The sequence below is a fragment of the Triturus cristatus genome, chromosome 11 (assembly GCF_964204655.1).
Source record: "Triturus cristatus chromosome 11, aTriCri1.1, whole genome shotgun sequence".
NCBI lineage: Eukaryota > Metazoa > Chordata > Amphibia > Caudata > Salamandridae > Triturus > Triturus cristatus.
In genome coordinates, this window is record NC_140594.1 from 840,410,016 (window position 1) to 840,437,701 (window position 27,686).

General features: G+C 45.2%; 1 protein-coding gene across 2 annotated transcripts in view; it reads left to right on the plus strand.

Annotated features, from left to right (window-relative positions):
- The window catches only part of PLEKHB2 (pleckstrin homology domain containing B2), a 340,607-nt gene that overhangs the window by 269,628 nt on the left and 43,293 nt on the right, over positions 1–27,686 (plus strand). Inside the window, exon 7 of one of the 2 annotated variants that reach the window (XM_085634619.1) lies at positions 11,500–11,611. In XM_085634619.1, the coding sequence (XP_085490745.1) occupies positions 11,500–11,611 (112 nt within the window). The remainder of the gene's footprint in view (positions 1–11,499; positions 11,612–27,686) is intronic. The other variant, XM_085634620.1, reaches the window with a different exon arrangement.

A 27,686-nucleotide genomic window follows, 5' to 3' on the forward strand; every position in this document is an offset into this window, starting at 1 on the left:
GCGGGGCAGGGGACCCGCCGCACCGGGGCCCACCCCACAGCTCCAGCCCGTCCGGCACAGGGTGCAGAAGGTGTCCGGCCGTCCCTCTCCGGGCTCGTCCGGCAACGATCCGTGGTGCGAGGTGAAATCGGGACCGCGGGGCTCAGGTTAGCGCTAGCTGGTCCGGCAACTGCGGAGCTTCCAGGGGGCCAGCAAAGGCCGTAATGGCGCAGGGTTTCAGTGCAGAGGACAAAAGCACCCAGAACTCGGGCATCCGGGCGGGCTGAGACTCCGGGAAAGCGGCAGCGCGGTCAGCGCGTCTTCGCACACGTTGCACCTCGAAAATCGGCGAGGATGGGCATCAGGATAGTAGTCCGAGGCCACGGACCGACGGAGCCGGGCGCTCAAGCGTCTGCTCCGGTCGCCATCTTGGCTCCTCCTCCTGCAAGCTTATTTTAGAGTGAGCATTGTACAAAGACGTGGTTGCTTGGAAACCGCAGGCTTCCGGCCTTTAATGAATATTGATATCGGGGTACCGACCGACGGCGCCTAATGACACACAGATGGTGGCTTTGGGTAGATTTACAAAGCCTTAAGTACTTCTTTGCCCCCTCTGAAACAAGTCACGGGCTGGATTGGCACGCAATGCCTCTGCCTGGTCCCCATTCTTAAGGGCTGTGTTGATGATGTTGACACTCGCCTCTGTGGATAAACTGTATTCCAAGGAAATCTATTCCATTATAATTGCTTAGGTTCGAAGCTGGCCTTAAGTCTCCATCCTAGCAGCTTCTGGTGTATAATTCAGGAGTATTTATAAAACTAACCAATGACAGCGGAGCATTACACTCTTTGTTCTGACTAGATACAAGACTGGGTTTGTAAAAAAAAATCTTTAGCATACCATTATCAAATCAGTGGGCATCAGCTCTTCAAAAAGGTAGCAGCTGACCTCTTCTAATGTATGAATTTAGTTAATAACGATATATACTGCTGAGCCAGTGGAAATGTATGTGGACACTCAACAATACAAAACTAGTGCAGAACCAAAACACAATGATTATCAGAACTAGAGACCTAAGAGAGCGGCTGCAAACGTACTGACTGACTTCCCTCAGTTGCCACGTTCATAGGCAGTCCACTGGCAAATGGTGTATTTGACAGGACTGGAATAATGCTGATTTCCTGTAAGAGGTGCCTGTGGGTCATTCTCTTTCACAAACAAACTCTCATGGGCACTGTCCCTTCCATCCCCCACCCACTCTGGGAGACCCACACTCTCACGCACTGTCTTCCCACACTATCGATCAATGTAACACAGACATACAGAGACACTCTCGCCCTCACACAGTCTCACACACACTTATTCAGGAAGTCAAACACTGCTTCTTACTGTGTCTCTCGCTTTCATTGCCTCCAATACACTCTCACTGCTTCACACACTAGTAGACTCGCTGTCTCAGGTCACACGTTGTCATTCACTCTCTCGCACACTGTCAGTCACATTCATTCTCTGTCATGCATGGCCTTTATTCACTGACCCAAAACCCCTCTCGCACTAGACATACTCACCTACAAAGGGGCGGGGAGTGGCAGGAGGAAGGTAAGGCGGGGTGCAGCTCCCCCCCACTCTCTAGGCACTATGAATGCCTCACGTGGATGAGGGGGTTACTACATGTGATTTTGAAAGGACATATACCAGAAATAAGAAGATTAAAAAAGAAAAAGCATTGATGCCTTAACACTACACATTTGTCAACAAGCATTGGCATAGCCAATAGGTCTCGCCTTTGGGGTCTTATAAGTGTTTAACCATGCAACAGTTAATGTTGTTGCACCAAGGATATTGTGCTGCATAACTAAATACGTATGAGGTCCCAAAAGCGAGACCTATTGGCTATGCCAATGCTTTTGCATTTGTCACCCCGAGTGGGACGGGTATGCTCAGACGTGAGTCCCGTGCTCTCCATGCCACTGGAATCAAGCTATCCTGGCTGAAGAGGGGTGAAACCCTGAAACTGGTCCTAGGATGCTTGTTTCCAGTCCAGGGAGGACCTGGCCTGGCAGTTCGGGCTGGACTGTTCCCATTGGACACAGGGTCAAGACTGATTTGCATATGGCTGGGTCCAAACTGGAATGGCATGGTGAGCAAAAAAACGATGGATTTAGGCCCAGATCTCTGTACTGGGGTGAATGTATGACATTGTTATGCATTCTGTCCATCAATAGTTCTTTTTGCATTTATCACCCCGAGTGGGAAGGGTATGCTCAGACGTGAGTCCCGTGCTCTTCATGCCACTGGAATCAAGCTATCCCGGCTGAAGAGGGGTGAAACCCCGAAACCGGTCCTAGGATGCTTGTTTCCAGTCCAGGGAGGTCCTGGCCTGGCAGTTCGGGCTGGGCTGTTCCCATTGGGCACAGGGTCAAGACTGATTTGCATATGGCTGGGTCCAAACTGGAATGGCATGGTGAGCAAAAAAACGATGGATTTAGGCCCAGATCTCTGTACTGGGGTGAATGTATGACATTGTTCTGCATTCTGTCCATCAATAGTTCTTTTTGCATTTGTCACCCCGAGTGGGACGGGTATGCTCATACGTGAGTCCCGTGCTCTCCATGCCACTGGAATCAAGCTATCCTGGCTGAAGAGGGAAGCTATCCTGGCTGAAGAGGGGTGAAACTCCGAAACTGGTCCTAGGATGCTTGTTTCCAGTCCAGGGAGGACCTGGCCTGGCAGTTCGGGCTGGACTGTTCCCATCGGGCACAGGGTCAAGACTGATTTGCCTATGGCTGGGTCCAAACTGGAATGGCATGGTGAGCAAAAAAACGATGGTTATAGGCCCAGATCTCTGTACTGGGGTGAATGTATGACATTGTTCTGCATTCTGTCCATCAATAGTTCTTTTTGCATTTGTCACCCCGAGTGGGACGGGTATGCTCAGACGTGAGTCCCGCGCTCTCCATGCCACTGGAATCAAGCTATCCTGGCGGAAGAGGGGTGAAACCCCCAAACTGGTCCTAGGATGCTTGTTTCCAGTCCAGGGAGGACCTGGCCTGGCAGTTCGGGCTGGACTGTTCCCATTGGGCACAGGGTCAAGACTGATTTGCATATGGCTGGGTCCAAACTGGAATGGCATGGTGAGCAAAAAAACGATGAATTTAGGCCCAGATCTCTGTACTGGGGTGAATATATGACATTGTTCTGCATTCTGTCCATCAATAGTTCTTTTTGCATTTGTCACCCCGAGTGGGACGGGTATGCTCAGATGTGAGTCTCGTGCTCTCCATGCCACTGGAATCATGCTATCCTGGCTGAAGAGGGGTGAAACCCCGAAACCGGTCCTAGGATGCTTGTTTCCGGTCCAGTGAGGACCTGGCCTAGCAGTTCGGGCTGGACTGTTCCCATTGGGCACAGGGTCAAGACTGATTTGCATATGGCTGGGTCCAAACTGAAATGGCATGGTGAGCAAAAAAACGATGGATTTAGCCCCAGATGTCTGTACTGGGGTGAATGTATGGCATTCTGTCCATCAATAGTTCTTTTGCATTGATTAATGATACTGAGCTCGGCCTAAATGCTATCAAGGAGGTATAGAGAGCAATCTCGCTCATGGTGATGCAGCATTGGTACATGTTGGACTTGATGACGGCTATGGAGGGTGGGGTGTGCTCTAAGATTGATGCTTCCTATTGTACTTTTATTCACAGAAATGATCTGGATAATGGGACATTAGCCTATGCAAGAAATGCATCGTCTGGAAGCCCAAATGAAAAAGGAGGAAGGTGCCCCAGAGCAATACTGGTTACATAGTAGCTTTTCGTGGATCCCCTTATGGGTATCCAGACTATTCACATTGTTTATACCAGTTCGTTTTGCTGTACTTCTGTTATGTGGTTTCCTACGAGTGGGGTTTCCTGCTGTAAAAAAAGCCATCCTCAAATTAGGTAGTATGCACATTGCTAGAGAAAAGTAACAGACACAACACACACACTTTCTAATAACATAACTGTCATGACATATGAGGAGGATAAAGTAGTTGATGAATCAACCAGAGGGGGGAATGTTGGAATGAGTCAATACAATGTCAATGATTATGATAATGTGTGCAGGCCTGACAATGGCAATACCAATAAATGCAGTGTCAGCGTATGCCATACCCTGTACCCGCACGACCATGCCAGTACCTATCGGTGCAATGTTAATGCTTGTCGTAACCAGAACCCGCACCTTAGCGTCGACACCAACAATGACCAGATCAGTGTATGTCATAATCCATGCTCAAATGACGAGATCAATATATGTCATAATCCATGCTCAGATGACGATACTGTTACTAGTAATAACAATGCCGATGTATGTTACGACTTAAACGTACATAACCTTGTTAACACCAGTAAGAAAATTGTCATTGTATGCTATGACAACTGTATGCACAATGTTAAAGTTGTCGATAAAAAATTATACTGGCCATGTTATTTTCTGGAGTTCCCATGAACTTGTATAATTGCTGTCGGATTCACCCAAGGTGACCTCCACATGAACGCTGAGTCAGAGATACTTAATTAGACAGGTTCTGCGTCCCACAGCCATGCCTATCGAATACCAGGTCACAGGTGGGACCACTCTTGACCTAAAGACAAACACTCACCGAGGGAAAACCCTGATCTATCCCACAGATAAATAGTTGCACCACAAACAGGTCAGAGTAGTTGCACCATAAACAGGTCAGAGGAAATTAGCCCCAATAAAACATGTTTGGCCAAGGGCTCGCTTTCCCCAAAATACCACAAAGCTAGATACCACATGTAGATAGGAGCACTCAACCAATCAGGGCATGACATACACACCACACGTAGCGATCAAGCGCTGCTCATGCCAGATATCTGGACACATACACACTGGCCCACACTAGCTCTCCCTGACTTCGAGAGCCTTCTGTGTCCTTATCAGATGCCTGCATTTGTTGATTTATAACTGAGATGCTTTTTTGGAATGTAGGAAATTGCTTTATTGTACCTCATGAACCACATATAACAGCGGCCAAAACGTTGTACACCAAGAGACTTTGAGTAGACACACTCTGTTAAGGCTTTCCCGACCGTAGCGTTTAATTAAACCAACTTGTTCCTGTTTTTCAAAGCGTCTCTTGTTTTTTCATTTATTTAAGTTAAACTTGTATCCAGGCAACATTTACACTCTTTCCAATCAGTCTTCACTGTCGCTGGACATACCCCAAGGCTCTATTTTCTCCCCAACATTGCTCAACCTGTATATGGAGTTCCTTACTGAAATCCTCAAACTCCCACATATCCTACCACATGTATGCTGACGATACCCAACTATACATGAAAATCACCACCCCTGAGAACATCTTTATCCTTAACAACACCTTGACAAAAACGCAACATTGGCTAGCTCATAACCACCTCAAACTCAAAACCCTTAAAACTGAATTCTTACTGTTTGCACCGCCCACCACCACCCCTAACATCAAAGACTTACTCCCTCTTCTCAATACCCTGAATTGCACCCTACACATCATTGACTCTGCCAAATCCCTAGGTTTAACTTTGGACAAAGACCTCTCCATACAAACACACATCAGCGCTGCCACTAAAGGAGTTAACATCAGTTGTATAGTCTTAGGAAACAAAAACCTTTCCTCCCTGTGGCAGACTTCACAACTGCAGTTCATGCACTTGTGTTATCGAAATTAGACTACGGTAGTACTATCCTGGTGGGCCTCTCAAAAACCTCACTTGCATGGCTGAAAGCTACAGTGAATGCAGCAACTAAGCTCATCACTGGATGAAAAAAAGTGATCATATCACCCCGAGCTTTACTCACTGAAATGGCTACCCCGTGAGATAAGGATTCATCTCAAAACTGCTTGTATGACCCTAAGAGCTGCATCACAATACCTCCTCCTACTTGACCCAGAAACTGAACTTATTGGGTGGAAACAGATCTTCTAGAAGCACTTGCTTCTTACTTCTTAAACCCCAAATTTTTTTTAAAAGAAACCCTACAATCAATCCTTCTCTGGAATTGCCTTAAAAGTTTGGAACTCTCCCCTTACCAAGATCAGATGCAACCCATCCACATCTATCTTCAGGAAGGAAGTAAAAGTTTTACCATCCAACAAATTATTCTCACACTGAGGACTCTCCTCTGTCTTACCTTTATCGATTCCTCCCACCTATTTGTTTGTTGCTTCTTATCACGCCAGAATATGCTTAGGCCTGGACTTATGCTAGCCATTATGCTCCTATCTCTCAGTTTACCATATGTGCATGTATCTATGTTTGTATATATTGTATTTTTATATATTGGATTTATATTTCTTTTTGTTCCTTCCCGTGTTTTTGTACACTATATGTAAAGCACTCTGTCATCTGAAAGGGTCTTGTTTGTGCTATATAAAACTACAAATAAATAAATATTATCCACATGCATGATAACATACTAATAGTATGAAACATCCTATTACCTCAAGTATATGAAATTAGTATCATATGAACCCTTCACAATCTCGCACTAATCTATAAGAGTACAATAATCCAACCGGCATTGCACACAATGAAACAGGGTAACTAAATACACCTTTAAAACTTAACTAATAACTAGCAATGGGCACCCACAGGAAAATGTGCTGCTTGTCTACAAAGCTCTTCCGGTAGTAGTGGTCTTAGGCGCTATTTGAATACCCACTCCATACCATTTTTCATATATCCTGTATTTTTGGATCAAACTATTCCATGTATGCATGTTACTGTACATCAGAACTATGCATTACAGTAAAGTGTGACATATTTCTAAAACCACAGACGTTTGCAGTTTTTTTCAACAACATACATCAGATCGCTCAACTATCACAGGGACTTTATTCTGCATCACCTAGTTGTCCACCCATTATGCAGTGCTCTTAGATGGAGAACTCATGGTACTCACTTGTCTATTAGTTCACCCTCATCCAGCTCAACAAATTCTTGAGCTGCCTCTAAATCCCAGACATCCACCGTGTTAAAAAAAAGATGTGAGCAAATAAACGGGACGTATGCATTCTCAGACGTATCTTTTGTTTTGCTTGAGTCGTACATGAAAGTACATTTAAAAAATGCTATACAGTACATGTTTTTATTTCATGTAAGCAGCGCTTTGAAACAAAACTAACTAAAATGATTAAATATGCTACAGACGGGGCTGGAATTGAAAAAACTGTCCAGGAATCCATACATTCGAGCTCAAGGTTTGGCAGTGAAGAAGGGGTTGAATCATGAGGGGTGAAGCTTGAAAAGCAGAGTCTGACAGTCAACTAAAATATGTATTTAATAGAGCCAGCGTCAATGAAATTGGGCGTAAGGGAAAAATTTGATAGCAAATCTGTTCTAGTTTATTCAAATGGTCACTAAGAGGCTACATTTTAAAAATATTTTACAGGATTAAGACACCTGCTGCAGAAATCTTTGGGTGTCCAAAACGTTTGAGGGGATTATAATGCCTGTAAGGTAACTATGGTGGTTAATGCAGTTCTGGGCGAGTTCTATGTTTTGTCCAGTCACAGTTTTGACTCGTAAATTATCATAGAAGACAGTGTGCCTGCTGCAAAGCACATTGTGCAACATTCAGATCACAGATTTGTATTTTATGTAGATAAAATGGGCTACTGCTTTTGACACTGAGATCATTTTGATACTTTCAGTTCATAAGTTGCAATTCTAATATAGCAGAGTGATCTATTAACCAGCATCAAGTAGCTGCACGCAAACTGGAAATCACTGGTTTAAATCCTTATTGTTTTTATCTCAATCTGTTGTTATCCTAAGATTTCAAATAAAGGCTCCTCTGGGAATTAATGATGTCTAAGTATAGATAACCTCAGTTACTGCTGCAAGTTTTATATCCTGATTTTCTGTTTCTCCTGACTGTTCTCTCTTAACATATAATGTCGACAAGTATGAACGATATGTGATTCCTACACCTTAAACGAGTGCCGGCCGAAACTACCAAAGGTGGGTGGGGGCAAATGGGGGTGAGACATGGGTTAGTAGTAATAATGAAAAACGTACCTGACGCTGCCGCCCGCCTTCCACTTAGTGTCTCTCCTACTGGCCTCTTCCTGGGTCCCAGCAGCCCCTGGGACAGACTCCTAGCCAATCCCTTTGCTGTGGAGCAGCATGGGGATTGGCCTGAGCGGGCATGAAAGACGCTCCATTCAGGCCTGGGAGTCTGTTAGGTTTCTCCAGCCCGGCTGCTCAATGCAGATGTACAGGAGAAAACCTAAGTGCACGTGTGTTTTGGTTGGCCTGAGATGACTGGCCAAACACACATGAGCGCTTAGAGAGTGCACACACACTCCTCGTCCCCCCTCCCATGCCCCGCCCCTCCATGCTCAAGCTGGCTTAGAGCCGGCAAATGAAAAATAAAACGATGCTAGAGCATTATTCATTGTTTTATTTTTCGGTTGCTGGCTCTGCGCCTGGCAGTGAGGCAACGCTCCTCCGCCATTGCGGAGGAGCCGCCACTGCCTTAATCCCTAATTGTTTTAAGTAACATATCTTGTATATTGATTTACAGACTTGTATGATTTATTGTGTCTCTGTGTGTGATGGAAAGCGCTCTGACATCCTTCACGGGGATGAGTAGCGCCATAAAAGAACTATATAGAAAATAAATTAGTAGCTACCATTTAAATCATTATTAGTGTAATTACTCATACACACAGATAAGTCTTCCATTCTTACAGTATATGCGGATCTCTTGAACATAGTCAAAAAACCTGCCTTCACGCCATAGTTTCCCTAAAGTACTTGTGAATTGATAAGCTATGTGCCTTTGTTTCTTTCACTGCATTGGCATCTAGCTGTTAGGCTCCAGATGGCTGCCAGTATGATACTTGAACAAAAGACGAGATGATGGCCCCTTTAAATCAGGCTTTTGTTTGTGCCCAGCTGGAGTGAAAATAAGAAAGGCCCCTCGCTGCCTGCAGGTTGCTGCTCCACACCAATGCTGACATAGTGCAGGCGGTGCTGAATATGGTACCGGTGTTGGAAAATGACACTAGGACAAATTTCACAATTTTCCTGAGCTTGGCTGGATCCCAGATCCGAACCAGAAATAGCTGCTTGAAACAGGATCCAGTGTCTGGTTACAGTTTTTCTGTGTTCACAGTTCTTCACATTTTGGGTGTGTTTAAGAGAAAAGTTGTGAATGTTTCTCGAGGTAGGTGAGAGTAAATGAATGCATATTGACTGCAGCTCATCTCTGTCCCATAGTGCTGTACTTCCCCATGTTTTCTCCAGGTACATCACTATGGGGCTACTCACTTGGCAAGATGCCTCAGGAAGTTAAAGCCATATGCAGATAGCGCACTGTCTTTTCAAGTCTAGCATAGAGACAGTTTAAGCTGTACAGCTTGCCTTATATTTTCAATAAAAAATTTAAGAAAAGTAGTCCACTTCAGTGCAAGACCTGGTAGGCCATTCTGTGCTTTCAGTTTTGCTGTTGTTTCATGGTTTTTTTTTAATGTATTTTTGAGACATTACATTTTGTACTTTTTATTTGCAAACGTATGCACGCCACCTTTAGTTTGCAGTAGTTTTACTTTTTATTACTTTTACCCTTTTATTCTATTGCTTATGTTTGCAAAAAGAATAAATAAATATAAAAATCTAAAGGTTTGCCAAAGCCATACCCATTTGCTTACCAATACTTGCTTTGTAATTCGATGCATGCTTGCGGTCTGTGTCGGCCACCCAATTATGATGTGTTGCAGCGCAGACCTAGACAATGTGCCTTTTAATTTCATATGGAGCCAGGAAGGCAATAAGGATACTAGCACCTGGTCGACAGCTCTGGTCTCTCTTTTCACTTTAGTCGTTATTTTTACAGCACGCTCACACTCATCCCACTTTGCCTTCTCATCTGTTTTGTGCTGATCCTGCTCCGTTCCTTATCCTGGCGTTGCACCTTCTCTTCTGTCTCCACCTCTCTCTTTCCAGGACTGTTCGGTCTTCCCAGCTCTAGCATTTTAATCCCACCTCAGTATCTTCGTCCCTCCAGGCTGTCCTCCATCGCTCTCTTCTCATTCGTGCTCTTCTCAGTACCGCCCCACTGCATCTCAGGAGAGCTTACTCTGGACCACTGCAGCCTATCTTTCGAGTCCTGACACCTCTCCTACCCAACTCTCCTGTACTCAGCAGAGTTACAGGTTCATGCCTAATATGCCTTGGTTGACTTCGAAAAGGAGCAAGTGATTATGATAAATGTCCCCATTCCAATCCATCTGATTGATCCAATCTTAACATACAATTCTGTTTGCTAATAGGGATTATTATTTGAATGTAATTATTTAAAGGACGCATTTAGGTGATTAACTTGTGGTTTTATGAAATTAGAACCAACCAAATTAGATTTATTGAAATTAGACTATTAAAACACACAAATAATGTTGTTACTGTACTTCGCAGCACGTGACTTTCAGGCTGAAAATGTTGTGATCACGTGACCAAGAAGATGATGTTCACTTAAATATGTTTATTTTTATAATGGATAAATTAGAGTGGCTTTTATAGTCAGTTTGTTGCATTGTCCAATACACGAAGTCTCAATTTCCAGCCTCTGAAAATCGTAGGACTCGTGTCTATGATTAGCACAGACTTAAATGTTTTGATGCCAGGGAATTCTGTGAAATTCGTATTTTTCTCGGCATACACTGTCTTTCATGTGCTATTCGGTTGGTTTTGTCCCATTGACTGTAGTTCGTATGGCAGAAGTAAAGCAGTTTTTGTTTTCTCCACAGGACAGACATTTCTCTAACCCTACCCCCACATGGAATAGGACAGTGTACACTAGACTTTCCCATCCTGGAAAAACACTTACTCTTTGCAGGATTACTTTTCTAGGCATGAATGCGACCTCCAAAACATTCTGTGAATGTTCACTAACATTTCCAGTGTGTCCCCCACCCCCAGAAGCGGCACATGTCCCACTCGTCGTTACACAGTTACCCTGACAGAGAATTTCCCTACTGTCAAGTTGTCTGCTACAGTAACTGTTGTCTGCATGAAGTAATACCCACTGATGTCAATCCTTTGAATAGGGATGAGGAAATTTCAAGCCCACAGGTCAGTTCCTTGCTCATGCAAGCCTTCACTACCCACCTACAGGCCCAGTATTCTCCCTGTTGTGCTGTGCAAATCCTATATATACCCGCTGCCTTAATCTCTGATGAAATTCAGCAATTTGTGTGCAGTGATCCTGATAATGCCACTTGACAGGTCAGTGTTTCACTCCCTGTTATTTGCTTGGCACTCCTTGTTTCATGCCACCAACCCCAACATCTTGCCACCCACAGTATTCCTGCTTTGTTACACAGAGAAAAGGCTGCCTTTTACCTGGCGCGTCGCATTACAGAAGGGCTATGCTGCAACAAACATATTGGCTTGCCTTGTTGTGTAAAGAGGTGTTTGTTGCCAGATTCTTGTGCACCGTTTTGCATCTAAAATTTGTTTTTTCCTTAGCAGGCTTATGGTTTCCAGCAGTATCCCGGTGCCTACCCTCCTCCGGGAACCCAAATTGTGTATGACGCAAATGGACAAGCATATGCCGTACCCTACCAATACCCATACCAAGGTAACTAGACATCTCTTCTATTTCTCCAAATTATGAGTGCCAATTTAGATAATTAAGCCATAGAAACATTTCAATTGTTTGTGAATTAAGGATTTCAGTATTCTTTCAAAATGGATGGTGCTGCTCTCCTTTGAATAACATTTCTTTGTCATTTGCCTTATCTTTTACAATTGGTTGTTTTAGCTAGCCGTTTTTATGAAGTGTCATAGATCATGTATCTGTTTCGGACTTACATTAACGAGCGAGTAGGACTGAAAAAATAGATACAATTGTTCTCAATACAAAAACATAACCTTTATGGCACTGGGTTCATTTTCTTTCTAATGCTATCTTATTGTACTTGTACATTTTTTCCAAAGTTGATACAGTAGCATTTCTACTTTAGTTGACGCATTGCCTGCCTTATGGTTTTGCATTCGGACCATAACCTAGTTTGCAGTTTTTTAAATCCCTCAGCACAATTAAGTATTTCTCATAGTCACTTCTGCCTGAAGACTACTCACCTCTAATCTTTTCCAGGCACCAGATTGGATCTGGAAACTTTAAATAGCTCTCCTCGACTCTAGTATGACATCTGAAGCCGTATAAGGCATTCCACCTGCTCACTGAAGCTAGTTCCTTTTTTCTACGCCCTTAGGCGCAGATCGGGATTTTCTCTCCTCTGACGATTTCTTGTCCAAATGATCTTTTTGCAATGTTTTTGACAGGATGTCTCCCCTGAAAATGTCAGCGCTCAAGCCATGTTGATCCTGTCACAAAGCAGATGTCGTTCTCGGACCCCCACAACATCTGCCTGTGGTGCCTCTAGGTCATGCAAAAAGTGTGACCTCATGTACGTTAAGGCTATTAAGGAGTGGGAAGCAAAGCTCTTCATGGCGTGGGTCCAAGACATATGCCGGGCCCATTACCGGTTAAAGATTTCAATAGGTTTGGCAAAGGATTTCAATAGGTCCCATGCAGTGCTGCTGACATTGAATTCGGATAAACGGTTTTTATAGCACTCCATGAACTACCGGATCAAAAGCAGCCTAGAGACCGAGCAGTATAAGTGCTTCTCCTTGGTTCTGATCGAGCAACTGCCTGATCTCTTCGGTTGCTTTGATCAAGGTTGTTTTCCTGTGATTTTGGCCACTGCGGAAACCGAACTGCGTAGTGTCCAGATGGTTATTAGATTGAATATGATCCATCAGTTGAATGTTTATAAACTTCTCGATAATCTTGGAGGGGACAGGGAGTCGTGATATAGGGCAATAACAGCTAGGATTTTTGGTGTACAGTGTTGCTTTTTTCAAAAGTGAAAGAATTGAGGCTCTCTTCCAGATAGATGGAAATTGGCCCATCGAAGTCATGATTTGGAAGATAGCCGTATGTGGGGGGGGGGCCAATAGTCTCCGCCACTGTTCCTGCTATCTTTAGAGGGCACAGATCAATGTGGAGAGCCAAATGAGATTACTCTCAGTGAGTTTGATACCTGTTCTAAGGTGGGTTGTGTAAATTTACAGAGACTCTGTACTTTCCTACATGTAAAGGCGGAGGCCATGATATTATCTGAAATGGAGGTAGAGGAGGAGAATAGATTATAAACTCCTTCCACCTTATCCAAAAAGAAGTCCGCTAGGCTATTGTATAAGGATTGACTACTGCAGTTGGATTTATCGAATGCATCTGTGGTCAGCTTAGTCACTTTTTGAAAAAGTTCTTTTGGAGGGTTTTTTGCTTCCTCTATCTTTCTAGTAAAATAAGACATTTTCTCTTTGAGAATAAGGGATTTATACACAGCTAGACAGTACTTATATTTATTTTTCTCAGTCTTGTCATAGTTTCGTCTCCAAGTCTTCTCCTGCCTACAGCAGTTTTGTTTCAGTGCCCTTAGTTCCGCTGTAAACCAAGGGGCTGAGAGAGTCTTTCATTTGACTTTGCTAAGTTTAGGTGGTGCTAACATTTGGGCTGCTTTATCAACCCATGATGTATATTGAGTGGCAACTGTGTCGATATTAGTGGAAAGATAAGGATACAAATTATTGTATGTCAGCGTGAAAATAAATTGCATTGTGGTCCGACCATGCTAGAGAAGGATGTTATTAATAATTAGGGCTATATTATTCATATAAATTCCATCTAGTGTATTCCTTGTTGATGTGTAGGGCCGCCTACCATTTGGGGAACGCCAAAGCTTGACATAGTTTGGAGAAGGTTTGCTCTTTCCAATACTTGAAGTGCTTCTAGGTGAAATAGTGAGGTTTTTAGGAGAGGATATGTTCTTCTACAAGATGAATGATTTCCTGTATGAAAGGGAATCTAGGGCCAGGCGGGTGGCATAGAAGTATGCTAGTCAATGAATGAGTATTTGTTAAAACAATTTTAAAAATGAGCGCTTCACAGTGTTTACAGAAAATCGACTTATAGTGGATTTCTTTTATCTGTTTTATGGACTATGGCTAACCCCTCCGCGTTTAAGTGGTCTGTCTGGCCTAAAAATCGAAAATCCCTGGGGTAGTGCTGTGAGCAGATCAGTGGCACATGAAGGATCTGCCTAGGCTTCAGTATTGAATGCTATGGCTGGTCTATGTGTGTCCATACAAAAATGTAATTCGATGCAATGCTTAATTAAAGATCTTGCGTTGAGTAGTACTCAAAGCAGCACTCTGTCTAATGAGATGTCATTGTTGGGTGGGTCGAGGTGGCTCGTATACGATTTTGCTGCTGTATTGTGTATCGCAGTCTGTGCGACTCATCCAGGGCAAGTGTGTAGTAAGTTAGCTGGAGCTACCAGACAGTCAAGCCCAACACAGACCGTTTTCTTACCTGGTTGTAGGTTTAATAGATCTTCCCAATAGTATCTTGTGGCCGTTAAGTCTGACTCGTGAGAGCCATAGTGGCTGGTGCTGGGCACGGTCTTGGCGTGGACTGGTGCAGACAGGCTTGCCTTGGCGCACCTGTGCAAATACAAGGAAAATAAAGTGTGGGCTCCTCCAGTCATTAAAGCTGCGCAGACGCGCTTTGGTGCCGTTGATGTAGCCATCGTGTCGGGAGGCGTGACGGGGGGCATGGCTATCGTGCAGAGCAGTGCTCCCCAAACTCAAGTGAGAGCTAAAGATGGGGCAGATTAAAAATATCCATGGTCCAGCAACCCCTTCGTTTAGGTAGAGCTATACACTACTGGTAGAATAAAAGTAATGAAAATAACAGAGAACATCAAAAGCATAAAGTAAATCTAACAAAGGGAATCACCCTTCCAAAACGGTAGAACCGTTTTACTTAGGAGCCAGGCACCTCCCCAAATACAAGGAAAAGAAAGCGTGTAGTCCAGAGCTGTTTTACTTGGGAACCAGGCACCTCCCCAAATACATGGAAAAGAAAGTATAGGCTCCTCCAGTCATCAAAGCTGTGAGCCTGAGGTGTATCTCTGGCAGAATGTACACATCCCCAAGCTGAACCAATGCATCTTCTTTGCTGAGCGGCACATCTTCGTACAGAACCGACGCATTGCCGCTGTTACGTGGATTGGACAGTTTCAAAAGACTCGCATTGTCGCAGCCTCCAACAATGGGACCTAAGGATTGCCTTCAGAACCGCCGCTGCACAACGCTTTACCTGGTGCAAGTTCCTCACGTCCCTCATCGAAGGCAGCCACGACAACAATGGCTGATCTCTGCATCGCAGTTTCACCTCTCATTGAACCAATGCATTGCCTTTGCTGCGCCTTGCATCCTCAATACCGGACTTTGCATCGAGAGCCCTGTTGACAGGATCCTCCACGTCGACACATTAGGACTTCGCACCGCAGCCTCGCTGCACCACTGAACTGATGCATCGCCTCGGCTGTGTGACGCATCTTCGACTAGGATCCACACAATGCTCTGCAACCTGGATTAAGATATTTTGGTTCAGCTGGTCTTACTGGGTCCCAGTAGCCGTACAACGCTCCATCGCGGACGGCCTGAACATATGACTTTGTCCTGGGCTGGTGCGACTAAATATCCCAAATAGCGATTTTTGCTTCCTGGCGCTATTTTGCCTAAAAGCTTTTTGTAGTTTTTTTCTAGTTTCATTTATTAAATTAAGCTCTATTTTTCTAACCTGTTGTGGAATCTTTTTGTGTGGTGTTTTCACTGTTTTACTGTTTGAAGTGTTGCACCAATACTTTACACATTGCCTCAAAAAATAAGCCTGACTGCTCTGTGCCAAACTACCAGAGGGTGAGCACGTTTATTTAGGGTTTGCTTGCTTCTTAGGGTTGTGGTTGCTGCTCATACCCCAGTCAACCACCAACCCAATTTTTAACACTGGACACAAGTCTTCCTGTTGACTCTGCATTGTGCTGTGGGAGTGTGTTACCTAGAGCTCCTGAGCATGAGCATCTGTCCTCCAATAAGGCTACAATTCCAGGAGGATCTCCTGTCCCAGCAGCATGGCAGATTCCTCCACCCAAAACCTGCACTACTTGCATCTCCATGCGTAAAGATTGAGCAATGGCAGCTAACTGTTTTTGATCTGCCGACTGAGGCATTAGATATTATCCACGCCACCAGGCACCCCTCCACAAAATCGATCTACACATGATGCTGGGACAAGCTTGTAACCTGCTGTGGTGCCATAGACACTGATCCCTTTCAAGTGAAGCAGTCGGATATTCAAGGCCGTGTAGCAGGCACTGTAACCCTTTCGGTCTTTCTACGTTTGGCGGACCAACCGTCCCTATTTAAATCATCTGTCATGGCATTTATTAAAGGTTTGACACATATGTTTCCTCCCACGCTGTAAGTGATGCTGGAAATGAGTCCTTAACATGGTCTTGGCATTCTTCATGTTTACACCTTTGGAGCCTATGGACAGCTGCTCGCTGCGTCTCCTAACCTTGAAAGCTATTTTTTTCATCAGCTCGTTGCATGAATGAACTGCAGGCACTGTCTGTGCAGCTGCCCTACACCACTTTTTTCCCTGACTTAATAGGTGCTGAGTACTCTGGCAACTTTCTTACCAGAAACTTTAACTCCCTCCCACGTTGGACAATCCATCATGCTACCAGCATTCTTTGCTCCTTCTCACCCATCGAAAGAGGAGGAAAGGCTCCTTTTCGTTGTACCCCAAAAGGACTTTAAACTTTTACATATATTGTTCCAGGCACCATCAAGTGGAAGATCAACTTTTTGAGGGTTCTTCGGAGCAATGAAATGAAAGAGTGTGCATAAGAAGACCTTGTAGAGCTGGATACTCCTCTGTGATAAGGACGGCTGTGCACTGGCCAAGAAGGAGCCCTTGTAAGGTCTGATAGCCCATACACCAGGTCTAAAGCAGCTTCTATTCTATTGATGTAGGTGTGGGTGGTTGAAGGGGGGGGGGAGCTGCACTTCATATCTGTCAGGCTGCAACATTTGGAGTCCGTGCAGACCTTTACGAAGCACTACTGCATTGATAGCCATGTCTGGCAGGAAGGGCATTTTGCTTGCTTGGTTCTGGAAGACTTTTTGGCCCGAGCCTATTTCACAGACTCTTAACCTGGGAGAGGTACTGCTTTGGTATTTATCTTAAGGCACAGTATCTGTTTAGGTCTCGGGACCATCCGGTCGGCAGACCGGAAGTCCGGAGATTTAATGACTTGGGAGAAGAGGGGCTTGAACCCGCCCCTCTTCTGCCCTGTTCTCCATTGGCTGGCCTCGTAAATGCTGGCCAGCCATTGGACAAGAGGTCCCGTCACTCCAATCATGCCCCGTCCTTTTCGGATCGGGGGGCGTGTTTTTTAAAGAAAGTCTCATTCTCTCCTCCAGCCAATGGCTGGAGGAGAGAAAAGACAAACACGCCCCCGAATCCGAAAATGCCCCTGCCTTTCTCCGAGGCATTTCTTCTTGTCCTCGGAGAAAGGCGGTGGTGTGCCTTTTGCTCTGCCTTGTTGGGAGTACTGTTGCTTTAACAGCAAGCCGGCAGAGAACGGCGCCTTTAAAACACAGCGGCTGCCTCTACTGGGAACAGCTGTGTCTGCGAGCTCTCAGTCCGCTGCTCTGAAAACCCAGGGAAGGTCCTTCGTTTTCGAGGCCAGCTTCAAGCTCTTTCCCAACATGGTAAGAGTTCAAGGGGAAGTTTGTTCAGTAAAACGGGGCTGGGCGATTACAATTTTATTGAAGGAGTAAATACGTTATATCCGTGCGCTCTGTGCCAATCTGTAGCGAGAAAGGCGGTGGTGTGCCTTTTGCTCTGCCTTGTTGGGAGTACTGTTGCTTTAACAGCAAGCCGGCAGAGAACGGCGCCTTTAAAACACAGCGGCTGCCTCTACTGGGAACAGCTGTGTCTGCGAGCTCTCAGTCCGCTGCTCTCCCCAGGGAGGGTCCTACCTATCTCACAACTTTTCACTGACTCTTAAAACCTCCAAAACTGTCCCCTTCCTCACTCCTGCCCACAGACAAGTGTACAGCATGGGTTGGAGCTTCGAGGCGCTCTGAGCACTGCCAATGGCTTCATGAAGGAATGAGCAACCAGAGTCATCGCCTGTCCTTTTCAAATCTTGCATGGTCGCACCTTTAAAACTACGAAGCACCATACAAAACACTTTACAAAACAATAAAATACATTGACTCCAAAGACGTTTAGTTGTATTGAGAACCAGTTTAGAAATAAATAAGTGCCCCGGGTTTTGTCTGAAAGACTGTGCCTTGTGCATAGTCCTGATTCCACCCCATGTCTCTTTCTTCCGGCACCTCACACTTCCGGCCTCTAGCTCATCCTTGCAGGGGCTCTCGTCTCAATCATAATGCTCTTCCTTTGTCTTCGCGTTCCCGTGGTTCTCTTCCACCTCCCATTGCTGTGTTTCTTTCTCTTGCTTCGAGGCAAAGTCTGACGATGCAAAAGAAGTCTCGGTTCCAAAAAAACATTCCCGGTGCCCACCACCTGCAACCGCCGGCAGAAATTAAGCACCAGAAAGCTGGCTCTTTATAACACTACAATACCGCAAAACTGCGTAGCAGGTACAGTTAAAAGTTGGAGCGGCTGTTTCAAAGCTTTGGGTGCGGCTGACTCCGTTCCAACCCTTGTGTTATTTATGTTATAGTGCTTGGTGCGGGCAGCATGGAAAGCCCTGGCGAGGGGCCGGAGCTCTGACGAACGTGTTCCCAAAACATACACGCACTCAGGGGTACCTCGCCCCCAGCCTATTCGATAGGTTTCCTATCGAATAAACGATGCATCTTAAGGAAAATAAAAATGTGTCTTTTTGTATTTATCCCACGTACAAAAGCGTGTTCCAAGGGTAGGCAAATTAACAGACCGTCTCAAAAAATGATGAATACTACCAGCAGCGCGCAGCAAACACGTTACAAAACGAACTTCTGAAATTTACAAAACCGCAGTTATGGACTCTAATGTTTTACAGGCGTCCGGGCGTCCCTGAATCAGCTTTCACTTTACGCACGCCACCGTCGCAATATTTGGAAAGCTCATCATATTCGGCACCAATGCGGGTTTTATATGTGTTACGATTTATCTGTGGTGCCTTTTTCTAGTGTTTGTTAAACAGTTTATTTCACGAAGGTGCGAAAACGGCGCGGTGGGCGTTTTTTGGGGTAAACAAACACTGACATTTTTAAAAGTCAATCATGCATGGCCAATTAGCAAAAAAAAGGGGGGGGGGGCAGGCCTGTGTGAAGAACAAGTCTGTGTCAGCGGTGGAGACTCAAGGTCCGGTTCGGGCGTTCGGGAACGTATCAAGCTTACATATAACAAGGTTAGTAGTCTCCGGCTCGTTATATATCCTCAACCTGCTTGCCAATGTGGGGTGGGACAAAACCGAAAGGACTCCTGTCGTTTATTAGAAAGAAAGAACAAGCATTTACAATGCAACGGTCTCGGCATTGTTAAAGTTAGAGCTATTGGCATTGCTCATGACATTATTTTTGTTTATGTTTTTAAAACATGTAAAGAAACGGCATTGTTATTTACAATGTCAATAGCTTAATCTGTGTGTGGGTGCAAATGCAATAGGTCTCGCATTTGAGAGTGATTAAGCTATTGACATTGTAAATAACAATGCCGTTTCTTTAAATGTTTTAAAAACATAAACAAAAAAAATGTCATGAGCAATGCCAATAGCTCTAACTTTACTAATGCCGAGACCATTGCATTGTAAATGCTTGTTTTAATTGTATCCATCAGAAGAACAAGTTGATCACAGAAACAAATTCCAAAGCACTTTCCTTCATACCTGCCATACTACAATTAAATCATCAATAAATCTTAACCATGTCACTACATATTCATTTAACATGACTCCAAATTTGCCCTTGAGGACCAGCTCCTCTCACCATCCCATGTGTAGACACGCATAGCTGGGAGAGAAGATGGCCCCCATGGCAACTCCCCGTAACTGTTGGTAGATCTGACTTTTGAACATGAAGATATTGTTCTCCCAACAAAACAAAGTCATATTAATTAACATACTGCTATGTTGTGAAAGACAAAACGATCTATTGCTGAGATAATGTTCTAGTGCACGAATGCCATCTTTGTGTCTGGAGCTCATATAGAGCGTTTTAACTTCTAGTGACATAAGAACATAATCTTCCTTCCAGTCTATTTTGTGTATACATACACAAACCTCTCCGTAAAGGGAGCCCCCAACCCAACATGGCAGCCTCAGCCAACAGTGGGAACGAAGCACCCTGCCAAATTCCATCAAAAGAGATGCTGAAGCCCACATGTTGCTTATGGGATAAGGGCTGGGAGAATCCATCAAGCTTTCTACTCTATCACGCTGAAACCTGAGGCGGTGCTTTTGGGGTTTGATGTGTTGCGGCACTCCTAATAATCCTAAAAATCACCTGGAGCATTTTTTTTTTTTAATTGATTGCATGTCACGCTGTGTGCCAGCGCGTTGTGTAATTTTTTTTTTTAACTTTTATTCCTTGCGCTGACTGCTAGCGTGTTTCACCGCTCTCACCCGGTGTTGCTCCTTGAACAACCGCGCTGACTGCTAGCGCTTGCACCGCTTATTGTGTGTGTATTTTTAACTAGAACAGGCTGTGTTTGTTGCTTACCTGACCCTGTTTTTTCCTACTGACTCCTTTTCTGTTTCTGCACCTGAGGCGGAGAGCCGGGTGCATTCTCCACGCTATCTTGGCTCTTTCTGTTTCTGGTCGTCTCCGCGTGTGCTGGGTGGCAACAGCGCCGTGGGGGGACCTGCTTTTCTCTCCCATCCCTTTCCAGTCTGGCAAACGAGGTGCCGCTGGGTATTTGGGGATAGAAACAGTCGCCATCTTGGGAGGAGTTTGAGCACGCCGGTCGGCGGACCAGCGTTGCGGCTCTACTTCCATCCCACCTGCACGACTATAAATTTGAGGCGTTCTGTCTTCCGCGCAGTGGACGTGCGTGGTGGGCACGCCTATTTCGCGCCGAAGGAGCGCCTAAGGAAAGCCCGTCTGCGCCCGTCTGCGCCCGTCTGCGCCCGTCAGCGTCCGTCAGCGTCCCGGATTGCGGACGGTTGCGGACGTTGGCATTTCCGCTCCTTGGGTGTTCTCTGCTTTTTGAAACCATGCGCGTCTACTCTTCTGCTGAGCTCCTCTCTTTTCGGGGCAAGGCGGCTAACTGCCGCTGCGTCTTTCCTGGTAGGCGGGCATTGAAGAAGAGCTGTCCCGGATGTGGCTGGCGTCTGACCGGACCCAACGCAGTTTCTCCCGCGATACTGCCCACTCTCCACTCATGCTTTCTCCTTAATACCAGGTCCCTTAGCAGACATTCTTTGGATATTTACAACCTGCTATCGGAGTCTATGCCTCTCTGCCTTTTTCTAACTGAGACTTGGCTGGGGGAGAGCTCTGGCCCTGATCTAGCCAATGCCGTTCCTGCGGATTATATCATCATCAGGACAGACAGGGTTGCAGGTAGAGGTGGCGGGGTGGCCATGGTGGTTGACAAGCGCTTTTCCTGTGCGACTTTTCCGATTGAGAATATCGCGGGATGTGAGTCCCTCGGTTTCACCCTCTCCTTGTCCCCTCACCAAGCCTGTGTCGGGCTTTTAATATATAGAGCTCCGGGACCGTTAGGTCTTTTTTTCGAGGAATTGCAGGCTGCGCTTTCCGTACTCTGCCTAAAATCTGAACACTGCATACTGTTGGGAGATTTTAATCTCCACATGGACATGCGCAACGATACAGATGTTGTTAAATTGTGGGATATTACAGCCCCTTTGGGTTTGTCACCGTATATCTCTGCTTCCACACACAACAAAGGTCATATCCTCGACCAAGTTTTCCCTACCACATTGATTAACATGCTTCCCTCCGACCACTTTTTAATAAATTTTCATATCCCCTCTACCACCGTGACTTCCATAAGATCGTTGAAAGCCTCCAGAAGGACAGCACGGGCATTTCACCGGGTGTCCTCTGAAATGCTGACACTTGCTCTCTTCCTCCACCCCTGTCAGCTATCCGGTAGTCTAGAGAAGGATCTGGATCTGCTACAGAGGTGGCTTGTAGATAGATTTGAGGAGCTAGCTCCTGGGAAAACTCCCAGCAAATTCTGCCGGCGCGCTTCTGCCCCATGGTTTACTCCCTCTCTCGGTGAGATGCGACGAGAGTGTAAGAAAGCCGAAAGGGCATGGCGTTGCCTTTATGATCCCATGGATAAGACTAAATATAGGGAAGCTATTAGGCTTCATCACAGCCATATTATGGCTGGAAAAAAAGCCTATTTTGAAAGAAGGATTGACGATGCTAAGAATACTAATAAGGAAATCTTTCGCATCGTTAAGGAGTTTGTCTCCCCTACTTCGATCCTCCCCTCACATTCCCTATACTGAATTCTGGGTTGGCCAGCTCGCAATCTTTTTTACCACTAAAATCAAATCTATACAAGATACTTTTTCCCCTATGAGTCTTGTATCTACACCTGAGACTAGGCCGGCCTTGCTTCCATCTGGGGTGGTGGAAGGTCCTTCTCTCTCTGAATTTCCACTTCTATCATCTTCAGGCTCTCTCGATCTCCTTACTCAGCTGAAATCTGGCTCCCCGCAGGATCCTTGCCCTGCAAAATGTCTTGGGCGAGTAGCACCTGCCTTGAACCCCTTGCTCAACCGGTGCTCAATATGTCCCTGAGCACGGGAGTTGTCCCCCAAGCCTGGAAGCACGCCTTGATCCTGCCGCTAGTTAAGAAGCCCAATCTGGACCCACTAATTCACTCCAATTATAGGCCTATCTCCCTCCTCCCTGCTCTGGCAAAGGTGGTTGAGAAGCATGTGCATGCCTCCCTTTCCACCTTCATCGAGACCAATAATATCTTGCACGATACTCAATCGGGTTTTCGTGCGAATATGAGCACGGAGACCGCTCTTCTTGAAATCACAGATGCCATCAGGGAGGTATTAGACACTGGAGGAAAGGCCATCCTGGTAATGCTGGATTTGTCGGCGGCCTTTGAAACCGTTTCCCATGACGGTCTCCTTTCAAGACTCTGGGAGATCGGATTGCGGGGAACGGTGTTGAACTGGTTTAAGTAATTTCTGACCGGCCGCCGGCAAACGGTCTGGGCGCCACCTTTTTCCGCCAAGATGCCGCCATTGGAGGTTGGGGTGCCTCAGGGTTCCATCTTAAGCCCCATCCTTTTTAATATCTATATGGCTCCTCTGGCGGCAGTGGCGGAATCATTTGGTGTCCAGATCATATCCTACGCTGACGACACCCAGCTCCTCTTTACCTGTGTTAAGGGCTCAGACTTTGACGGCCTGCGGATCAGAGATTGTTTGGGGGCTGTTTTTGACTGGTTTCAACAGCACAGTCTTAAATGTAATTCCGATAAATCGGAACTGCTCTTCTTAGGGTGTTCCCCTGACCCCAGATGGAAGGCTTGGTGGCCCCCCGATATGTTTCCACCGGCAGATGTTTCGTCTAAGGCTAAAAATCTTGGTTTTCAGATTGATGATGGTCTTTCTTTCAGACCTCAGATCCTTGGGCTTGCGGGAAAATGTTTTGGCATCTTGAAGATGTTGCGCAAGTTTCTTCCGCTGTTGTCCTTGCAGCATAGAAAGATCACTGTGCAGGCCCTGATTGGCTCTCGCCTGGACTATGCGAATGTGCTCTATCTGGGACTGCCTAAATTTCTCCTTTCACGTCTGCAGATTGTGCAGAATTCCGCTGCAAGAGCCACTTATGGTCTTCAGCGGAGAGCGAGAGCTTCTGACCTACTAAAAAGTCTGCATTGGCTCCCTATGTCTAAAAGGATCACCTTTAAGGCATTAACCCTTGCCTACAAAGCACTTCATCAGGTAGGGCCCAAATACATCAGGAAGCGCTTGGCTTTCTATGTTCCTAGCAGAACTTTGAGATCTACATCTTTGTCCATGGCCTCTGTCCCTTCCATCAGACTGGCTAGAGTTGGCGGTCGCTCCTTCTGTCTTCTGGCGCCTCAACGTTGGAACTCTTTGCCTGTCTCCTTGAGGAAAGCCAATAATTTATTGACTTTCAGGAAGGAGCTGAAGTCATGGCTCTTTGCCCAGTAATCCTTCTGTCTGCTCTCATCTGCCCTGGCCTCACTTCTCGGGTTTTTTGTCAAAGCGCCGGGACACTCTTCGAAGTAGCCGTGCTCTATAAAAGATCCGAATTAACATAACATAACATAACAAGCTGTGGTGAACTTAACCAAGGCTTACTCTGTTAATGTATTTCCCACTGTACACTAAGATGAATTACATTTTTTGTCATATTTAATTTGAAATAAACAATGTACATCATGATTGAATAATTGGCAAGCCATTTTAAGTATTGGACATCCTCTGTAGATGAGTCTTACAGATTGGGTTTTTGTGTCATTAACATACTGATGGAGAGAGACTCAGAGAAGGACTAGGGAATAGGAGAGTGCAGACAGGCTTAATGTAAAGGTTGTTGATCATGGGAGCTAGAAGTGAGCCCTGGGAGATTCCGTAAGAGATTTCGAGCAGGGGATGATTTGGTGGACACAAGTTGTACATACTGTTGTCAGTTGCACCAGAGATGTCCAGGAGTGAGGAGAGATTTCTAGTGTAGACTCTAACTGCAGATTCCTCACCTTGTGAATTTTTTTACGTGCCAGACTGGATCTGTAAACTTTAATAGCAATTTCCTCGAGCGTCAGCAGGTGGAATTGTGTTGCTCTACATTGGGTCCTTTGGTTCCAAATGTGACCTCTGGGCCCCTATAAGACTGCCACCTCCACGCGTTGACGCCAATTTCATGCTTTCTTTTCCTTTCAGCGCAGATCCCGAGCTAGCAGTGCTGTCTCTTGACATAATGTTCCCTCAGAAAAACATGTTTTTCCATCTAAACTTTTGCAGTGTGCAGATATAGGGATCAAAATGACAGGGTTTAAACCATGTCACTAATATCAAGGACAGATGTCGGTGATAGACACACATGAAGTCTCCATGTGGTGCCTCGGCACCACGCATGACAAAAAGTAATGCTCGTCTTGTGCTAAAATAAACCATGAGGCCATTTGTGACCGTGCCGCCAGGGTCGGCATCTCGATGAGTCCAGGACATTCGGGCTATGATCCTAATGTTTCAGCCCTTGACCTGGGTCTCCGTAAGAGCAGCTCTGAGGCTTCTTGGCCTCACGCATCCTGCTTGTGGCCCACACCAGTTGGCACATGCAGGATCTGCAGTGGGATCTGAAGGCTCAACATCAGGGCAACCTATCAGACTACTTCTAGGTGTAGGAGGAGACTGCAAAGGATGATCTGCAGTGGTGGCTGCTCAACCACAATTGACCCAGTAGCAGACCCTTCTCCGTACCCTATCCAGAGCTAAGACGTGACAAATGCATTGTGTCTGAGTTGGGAAGGTAACCTGGGAGGGGTAGTGATCGGAGAACCTTGGTTGCTCAACTCCTCATCAACTTGTTGGAGTTGCAAATGATTTGCGTGCCACTAAAGACATTTCTCCAGACCTTCAAAGGGGAACGGTTGCAGGTCCTCACAGACATCACAACTGTGATACTGCAATAAACAAACCCGAGTGAAGTCATGGATCCTGTGCCAGGCGGCTCCGTGCCTCTGGAAGTGGCTGAATGCTTAGTGCATCTTCCTGATTGCCCAACACATGGCAAGACCTTTAAACACCAGGGAACACAAACTCAGCCACCGGTGTCTAGTGGATCATGAATGGCTATTGCACTCAGAAGTGGCACAGGATATCTTCCAGCAACGGAGAGAAAGATTGGCTCTGGCTATTCGCCACCACAGAGAACGCGCAGTGTCCAAACTTTTGTGCACTGCAGTTCCCAAGTCAGTCATCCCTGGGAAATACCTTTGTGTGCATTGGGGATTGGGTCTCCTCTGTTCTTTTCTGCCCCACTCTGTCCTGCTCAGAGTGCTGAAAAAGATCATGCTAGACCAGGCCCAAGTCATCAGGGAAACAGCCTTTACAACGCGGGCATTGCAACGTAATGCCTTTATCTCGCATCCATTACCGTGCAAGTCCTTTACAACGTAAGCCTTTACATCGCAAGGTAAGTATATACAAGGTAAGTGTGTGTGTGTGTGTGTGTGTGTGTGTGTGTGTATATATATATCGAACAATTGTTTATTACCGACTGTCCGCCATAACGCGTTTTGGCCACCCATGGCCTTGATCACATGACAGCACTGCAATGTGGGATCAACTATTTAAAGAGACATGTGCATCAACCACACCAATGGACACATCAAACAGACTGCTTCCACATTTAAGTCAATAAATACATAAATATATAAATATGTAAATATAAAAGTCAATAGTTTACAGGGATAAATACATAAATGTGCAGTTGCATATGACCTATGGCACGGTTTTAAAATCACAGTAAAATACCTCATAAAAACCTGTGCTATTAGCATTTCCAATATTACAATATATGTTGACATTTTGTCATATGTACAATCCACTTCTCATATAAAATATTGGCATAAATGCTCCTTGTATCTCTATTGTACCTGTTTTTTTAAACTTGTAATTGATCTGTCAGGAGTGTTCCATATGAAGTGCCAAAAGAATAAAGTGCAAATGTACGTCACCACCATAGTAAACAATTTAAATTACTATTAAGTGCCTAAATCCATTGTAATATCACTCCCGAATAAAGGGGCAACAGTAATCACCTCAGAACTCCATATTAATTTTCTTCAGGTTCCCACAACTACACAAACTCTTAATCACAGGTTCAATAAATGGTGGTGCCAATTCTCAAATGTATTTCCTAGTTATAATAACATCAATTATGTTGATAGGGAGTAATCGATATCATGATTGTACATACAGCATGATCCGATCGCAAACATATTCCAGGATTAACAGCAGGTATACAGATCCTCACTGGTATTCAGGCCCGCCCGGAATTTTGGTGTCTAATTCTAAAATAGAACGTGTTTCCAACTTCCTAAGCATAGCCACTCTGTTGCTTCCTCTCCTAGGTTTTGAAACAGCATCCACTAAAAATATTTAAGATGGTTCAAATTATTGTCATGTGTCTCTTTCAATTGGCAGGCAACATGGTAGATGGGATCAGAGTTGGTGATGGCCCTAATGTGTTGTAATATGCGCTTATGGGCTTGTAATTTAGTACTCCCAACGTACTGGAGTCCACAAGTGCTTTCCAGCACATGAACTACGTGATCCGTTTTGCATGTAAGAAATGTATTGATTGTCTTCGCTCTATCGGAAAATGGGGTTAAGAATAAAACTTTATTCTCCCCAAATTTGCATGCCCTGCATGTTGTACACTTAAAAAGCCTTTTCTTGTGGTTAGTCGTGTCCCCACTTCCCCTATTTCTGGACTGCTTTTCACTAAAGCATTGATCATGGAAACAGTTGTCCTTTATGTGATAGATGGTATTCTAGGCAAGGTATTGGCCAATTGCGTCTTACGATGTTCCTCAATTGTTTTTCCTGTTTGCTGTATGTGAGAATCAATCTAATTTGGTCCATCCCCTGTGTTGTCTGTAAAGGTTGACATATTGTTTGTTCTCTAATATTGCCAAACAGCTCAGATCTACTCAAACGTTTTGATTTTGCTGTTGTTGCATCTACTGTTTTAGTGGAATAGCCCCTTGCATGAAATCTCATCTGGCTTTCATGTTG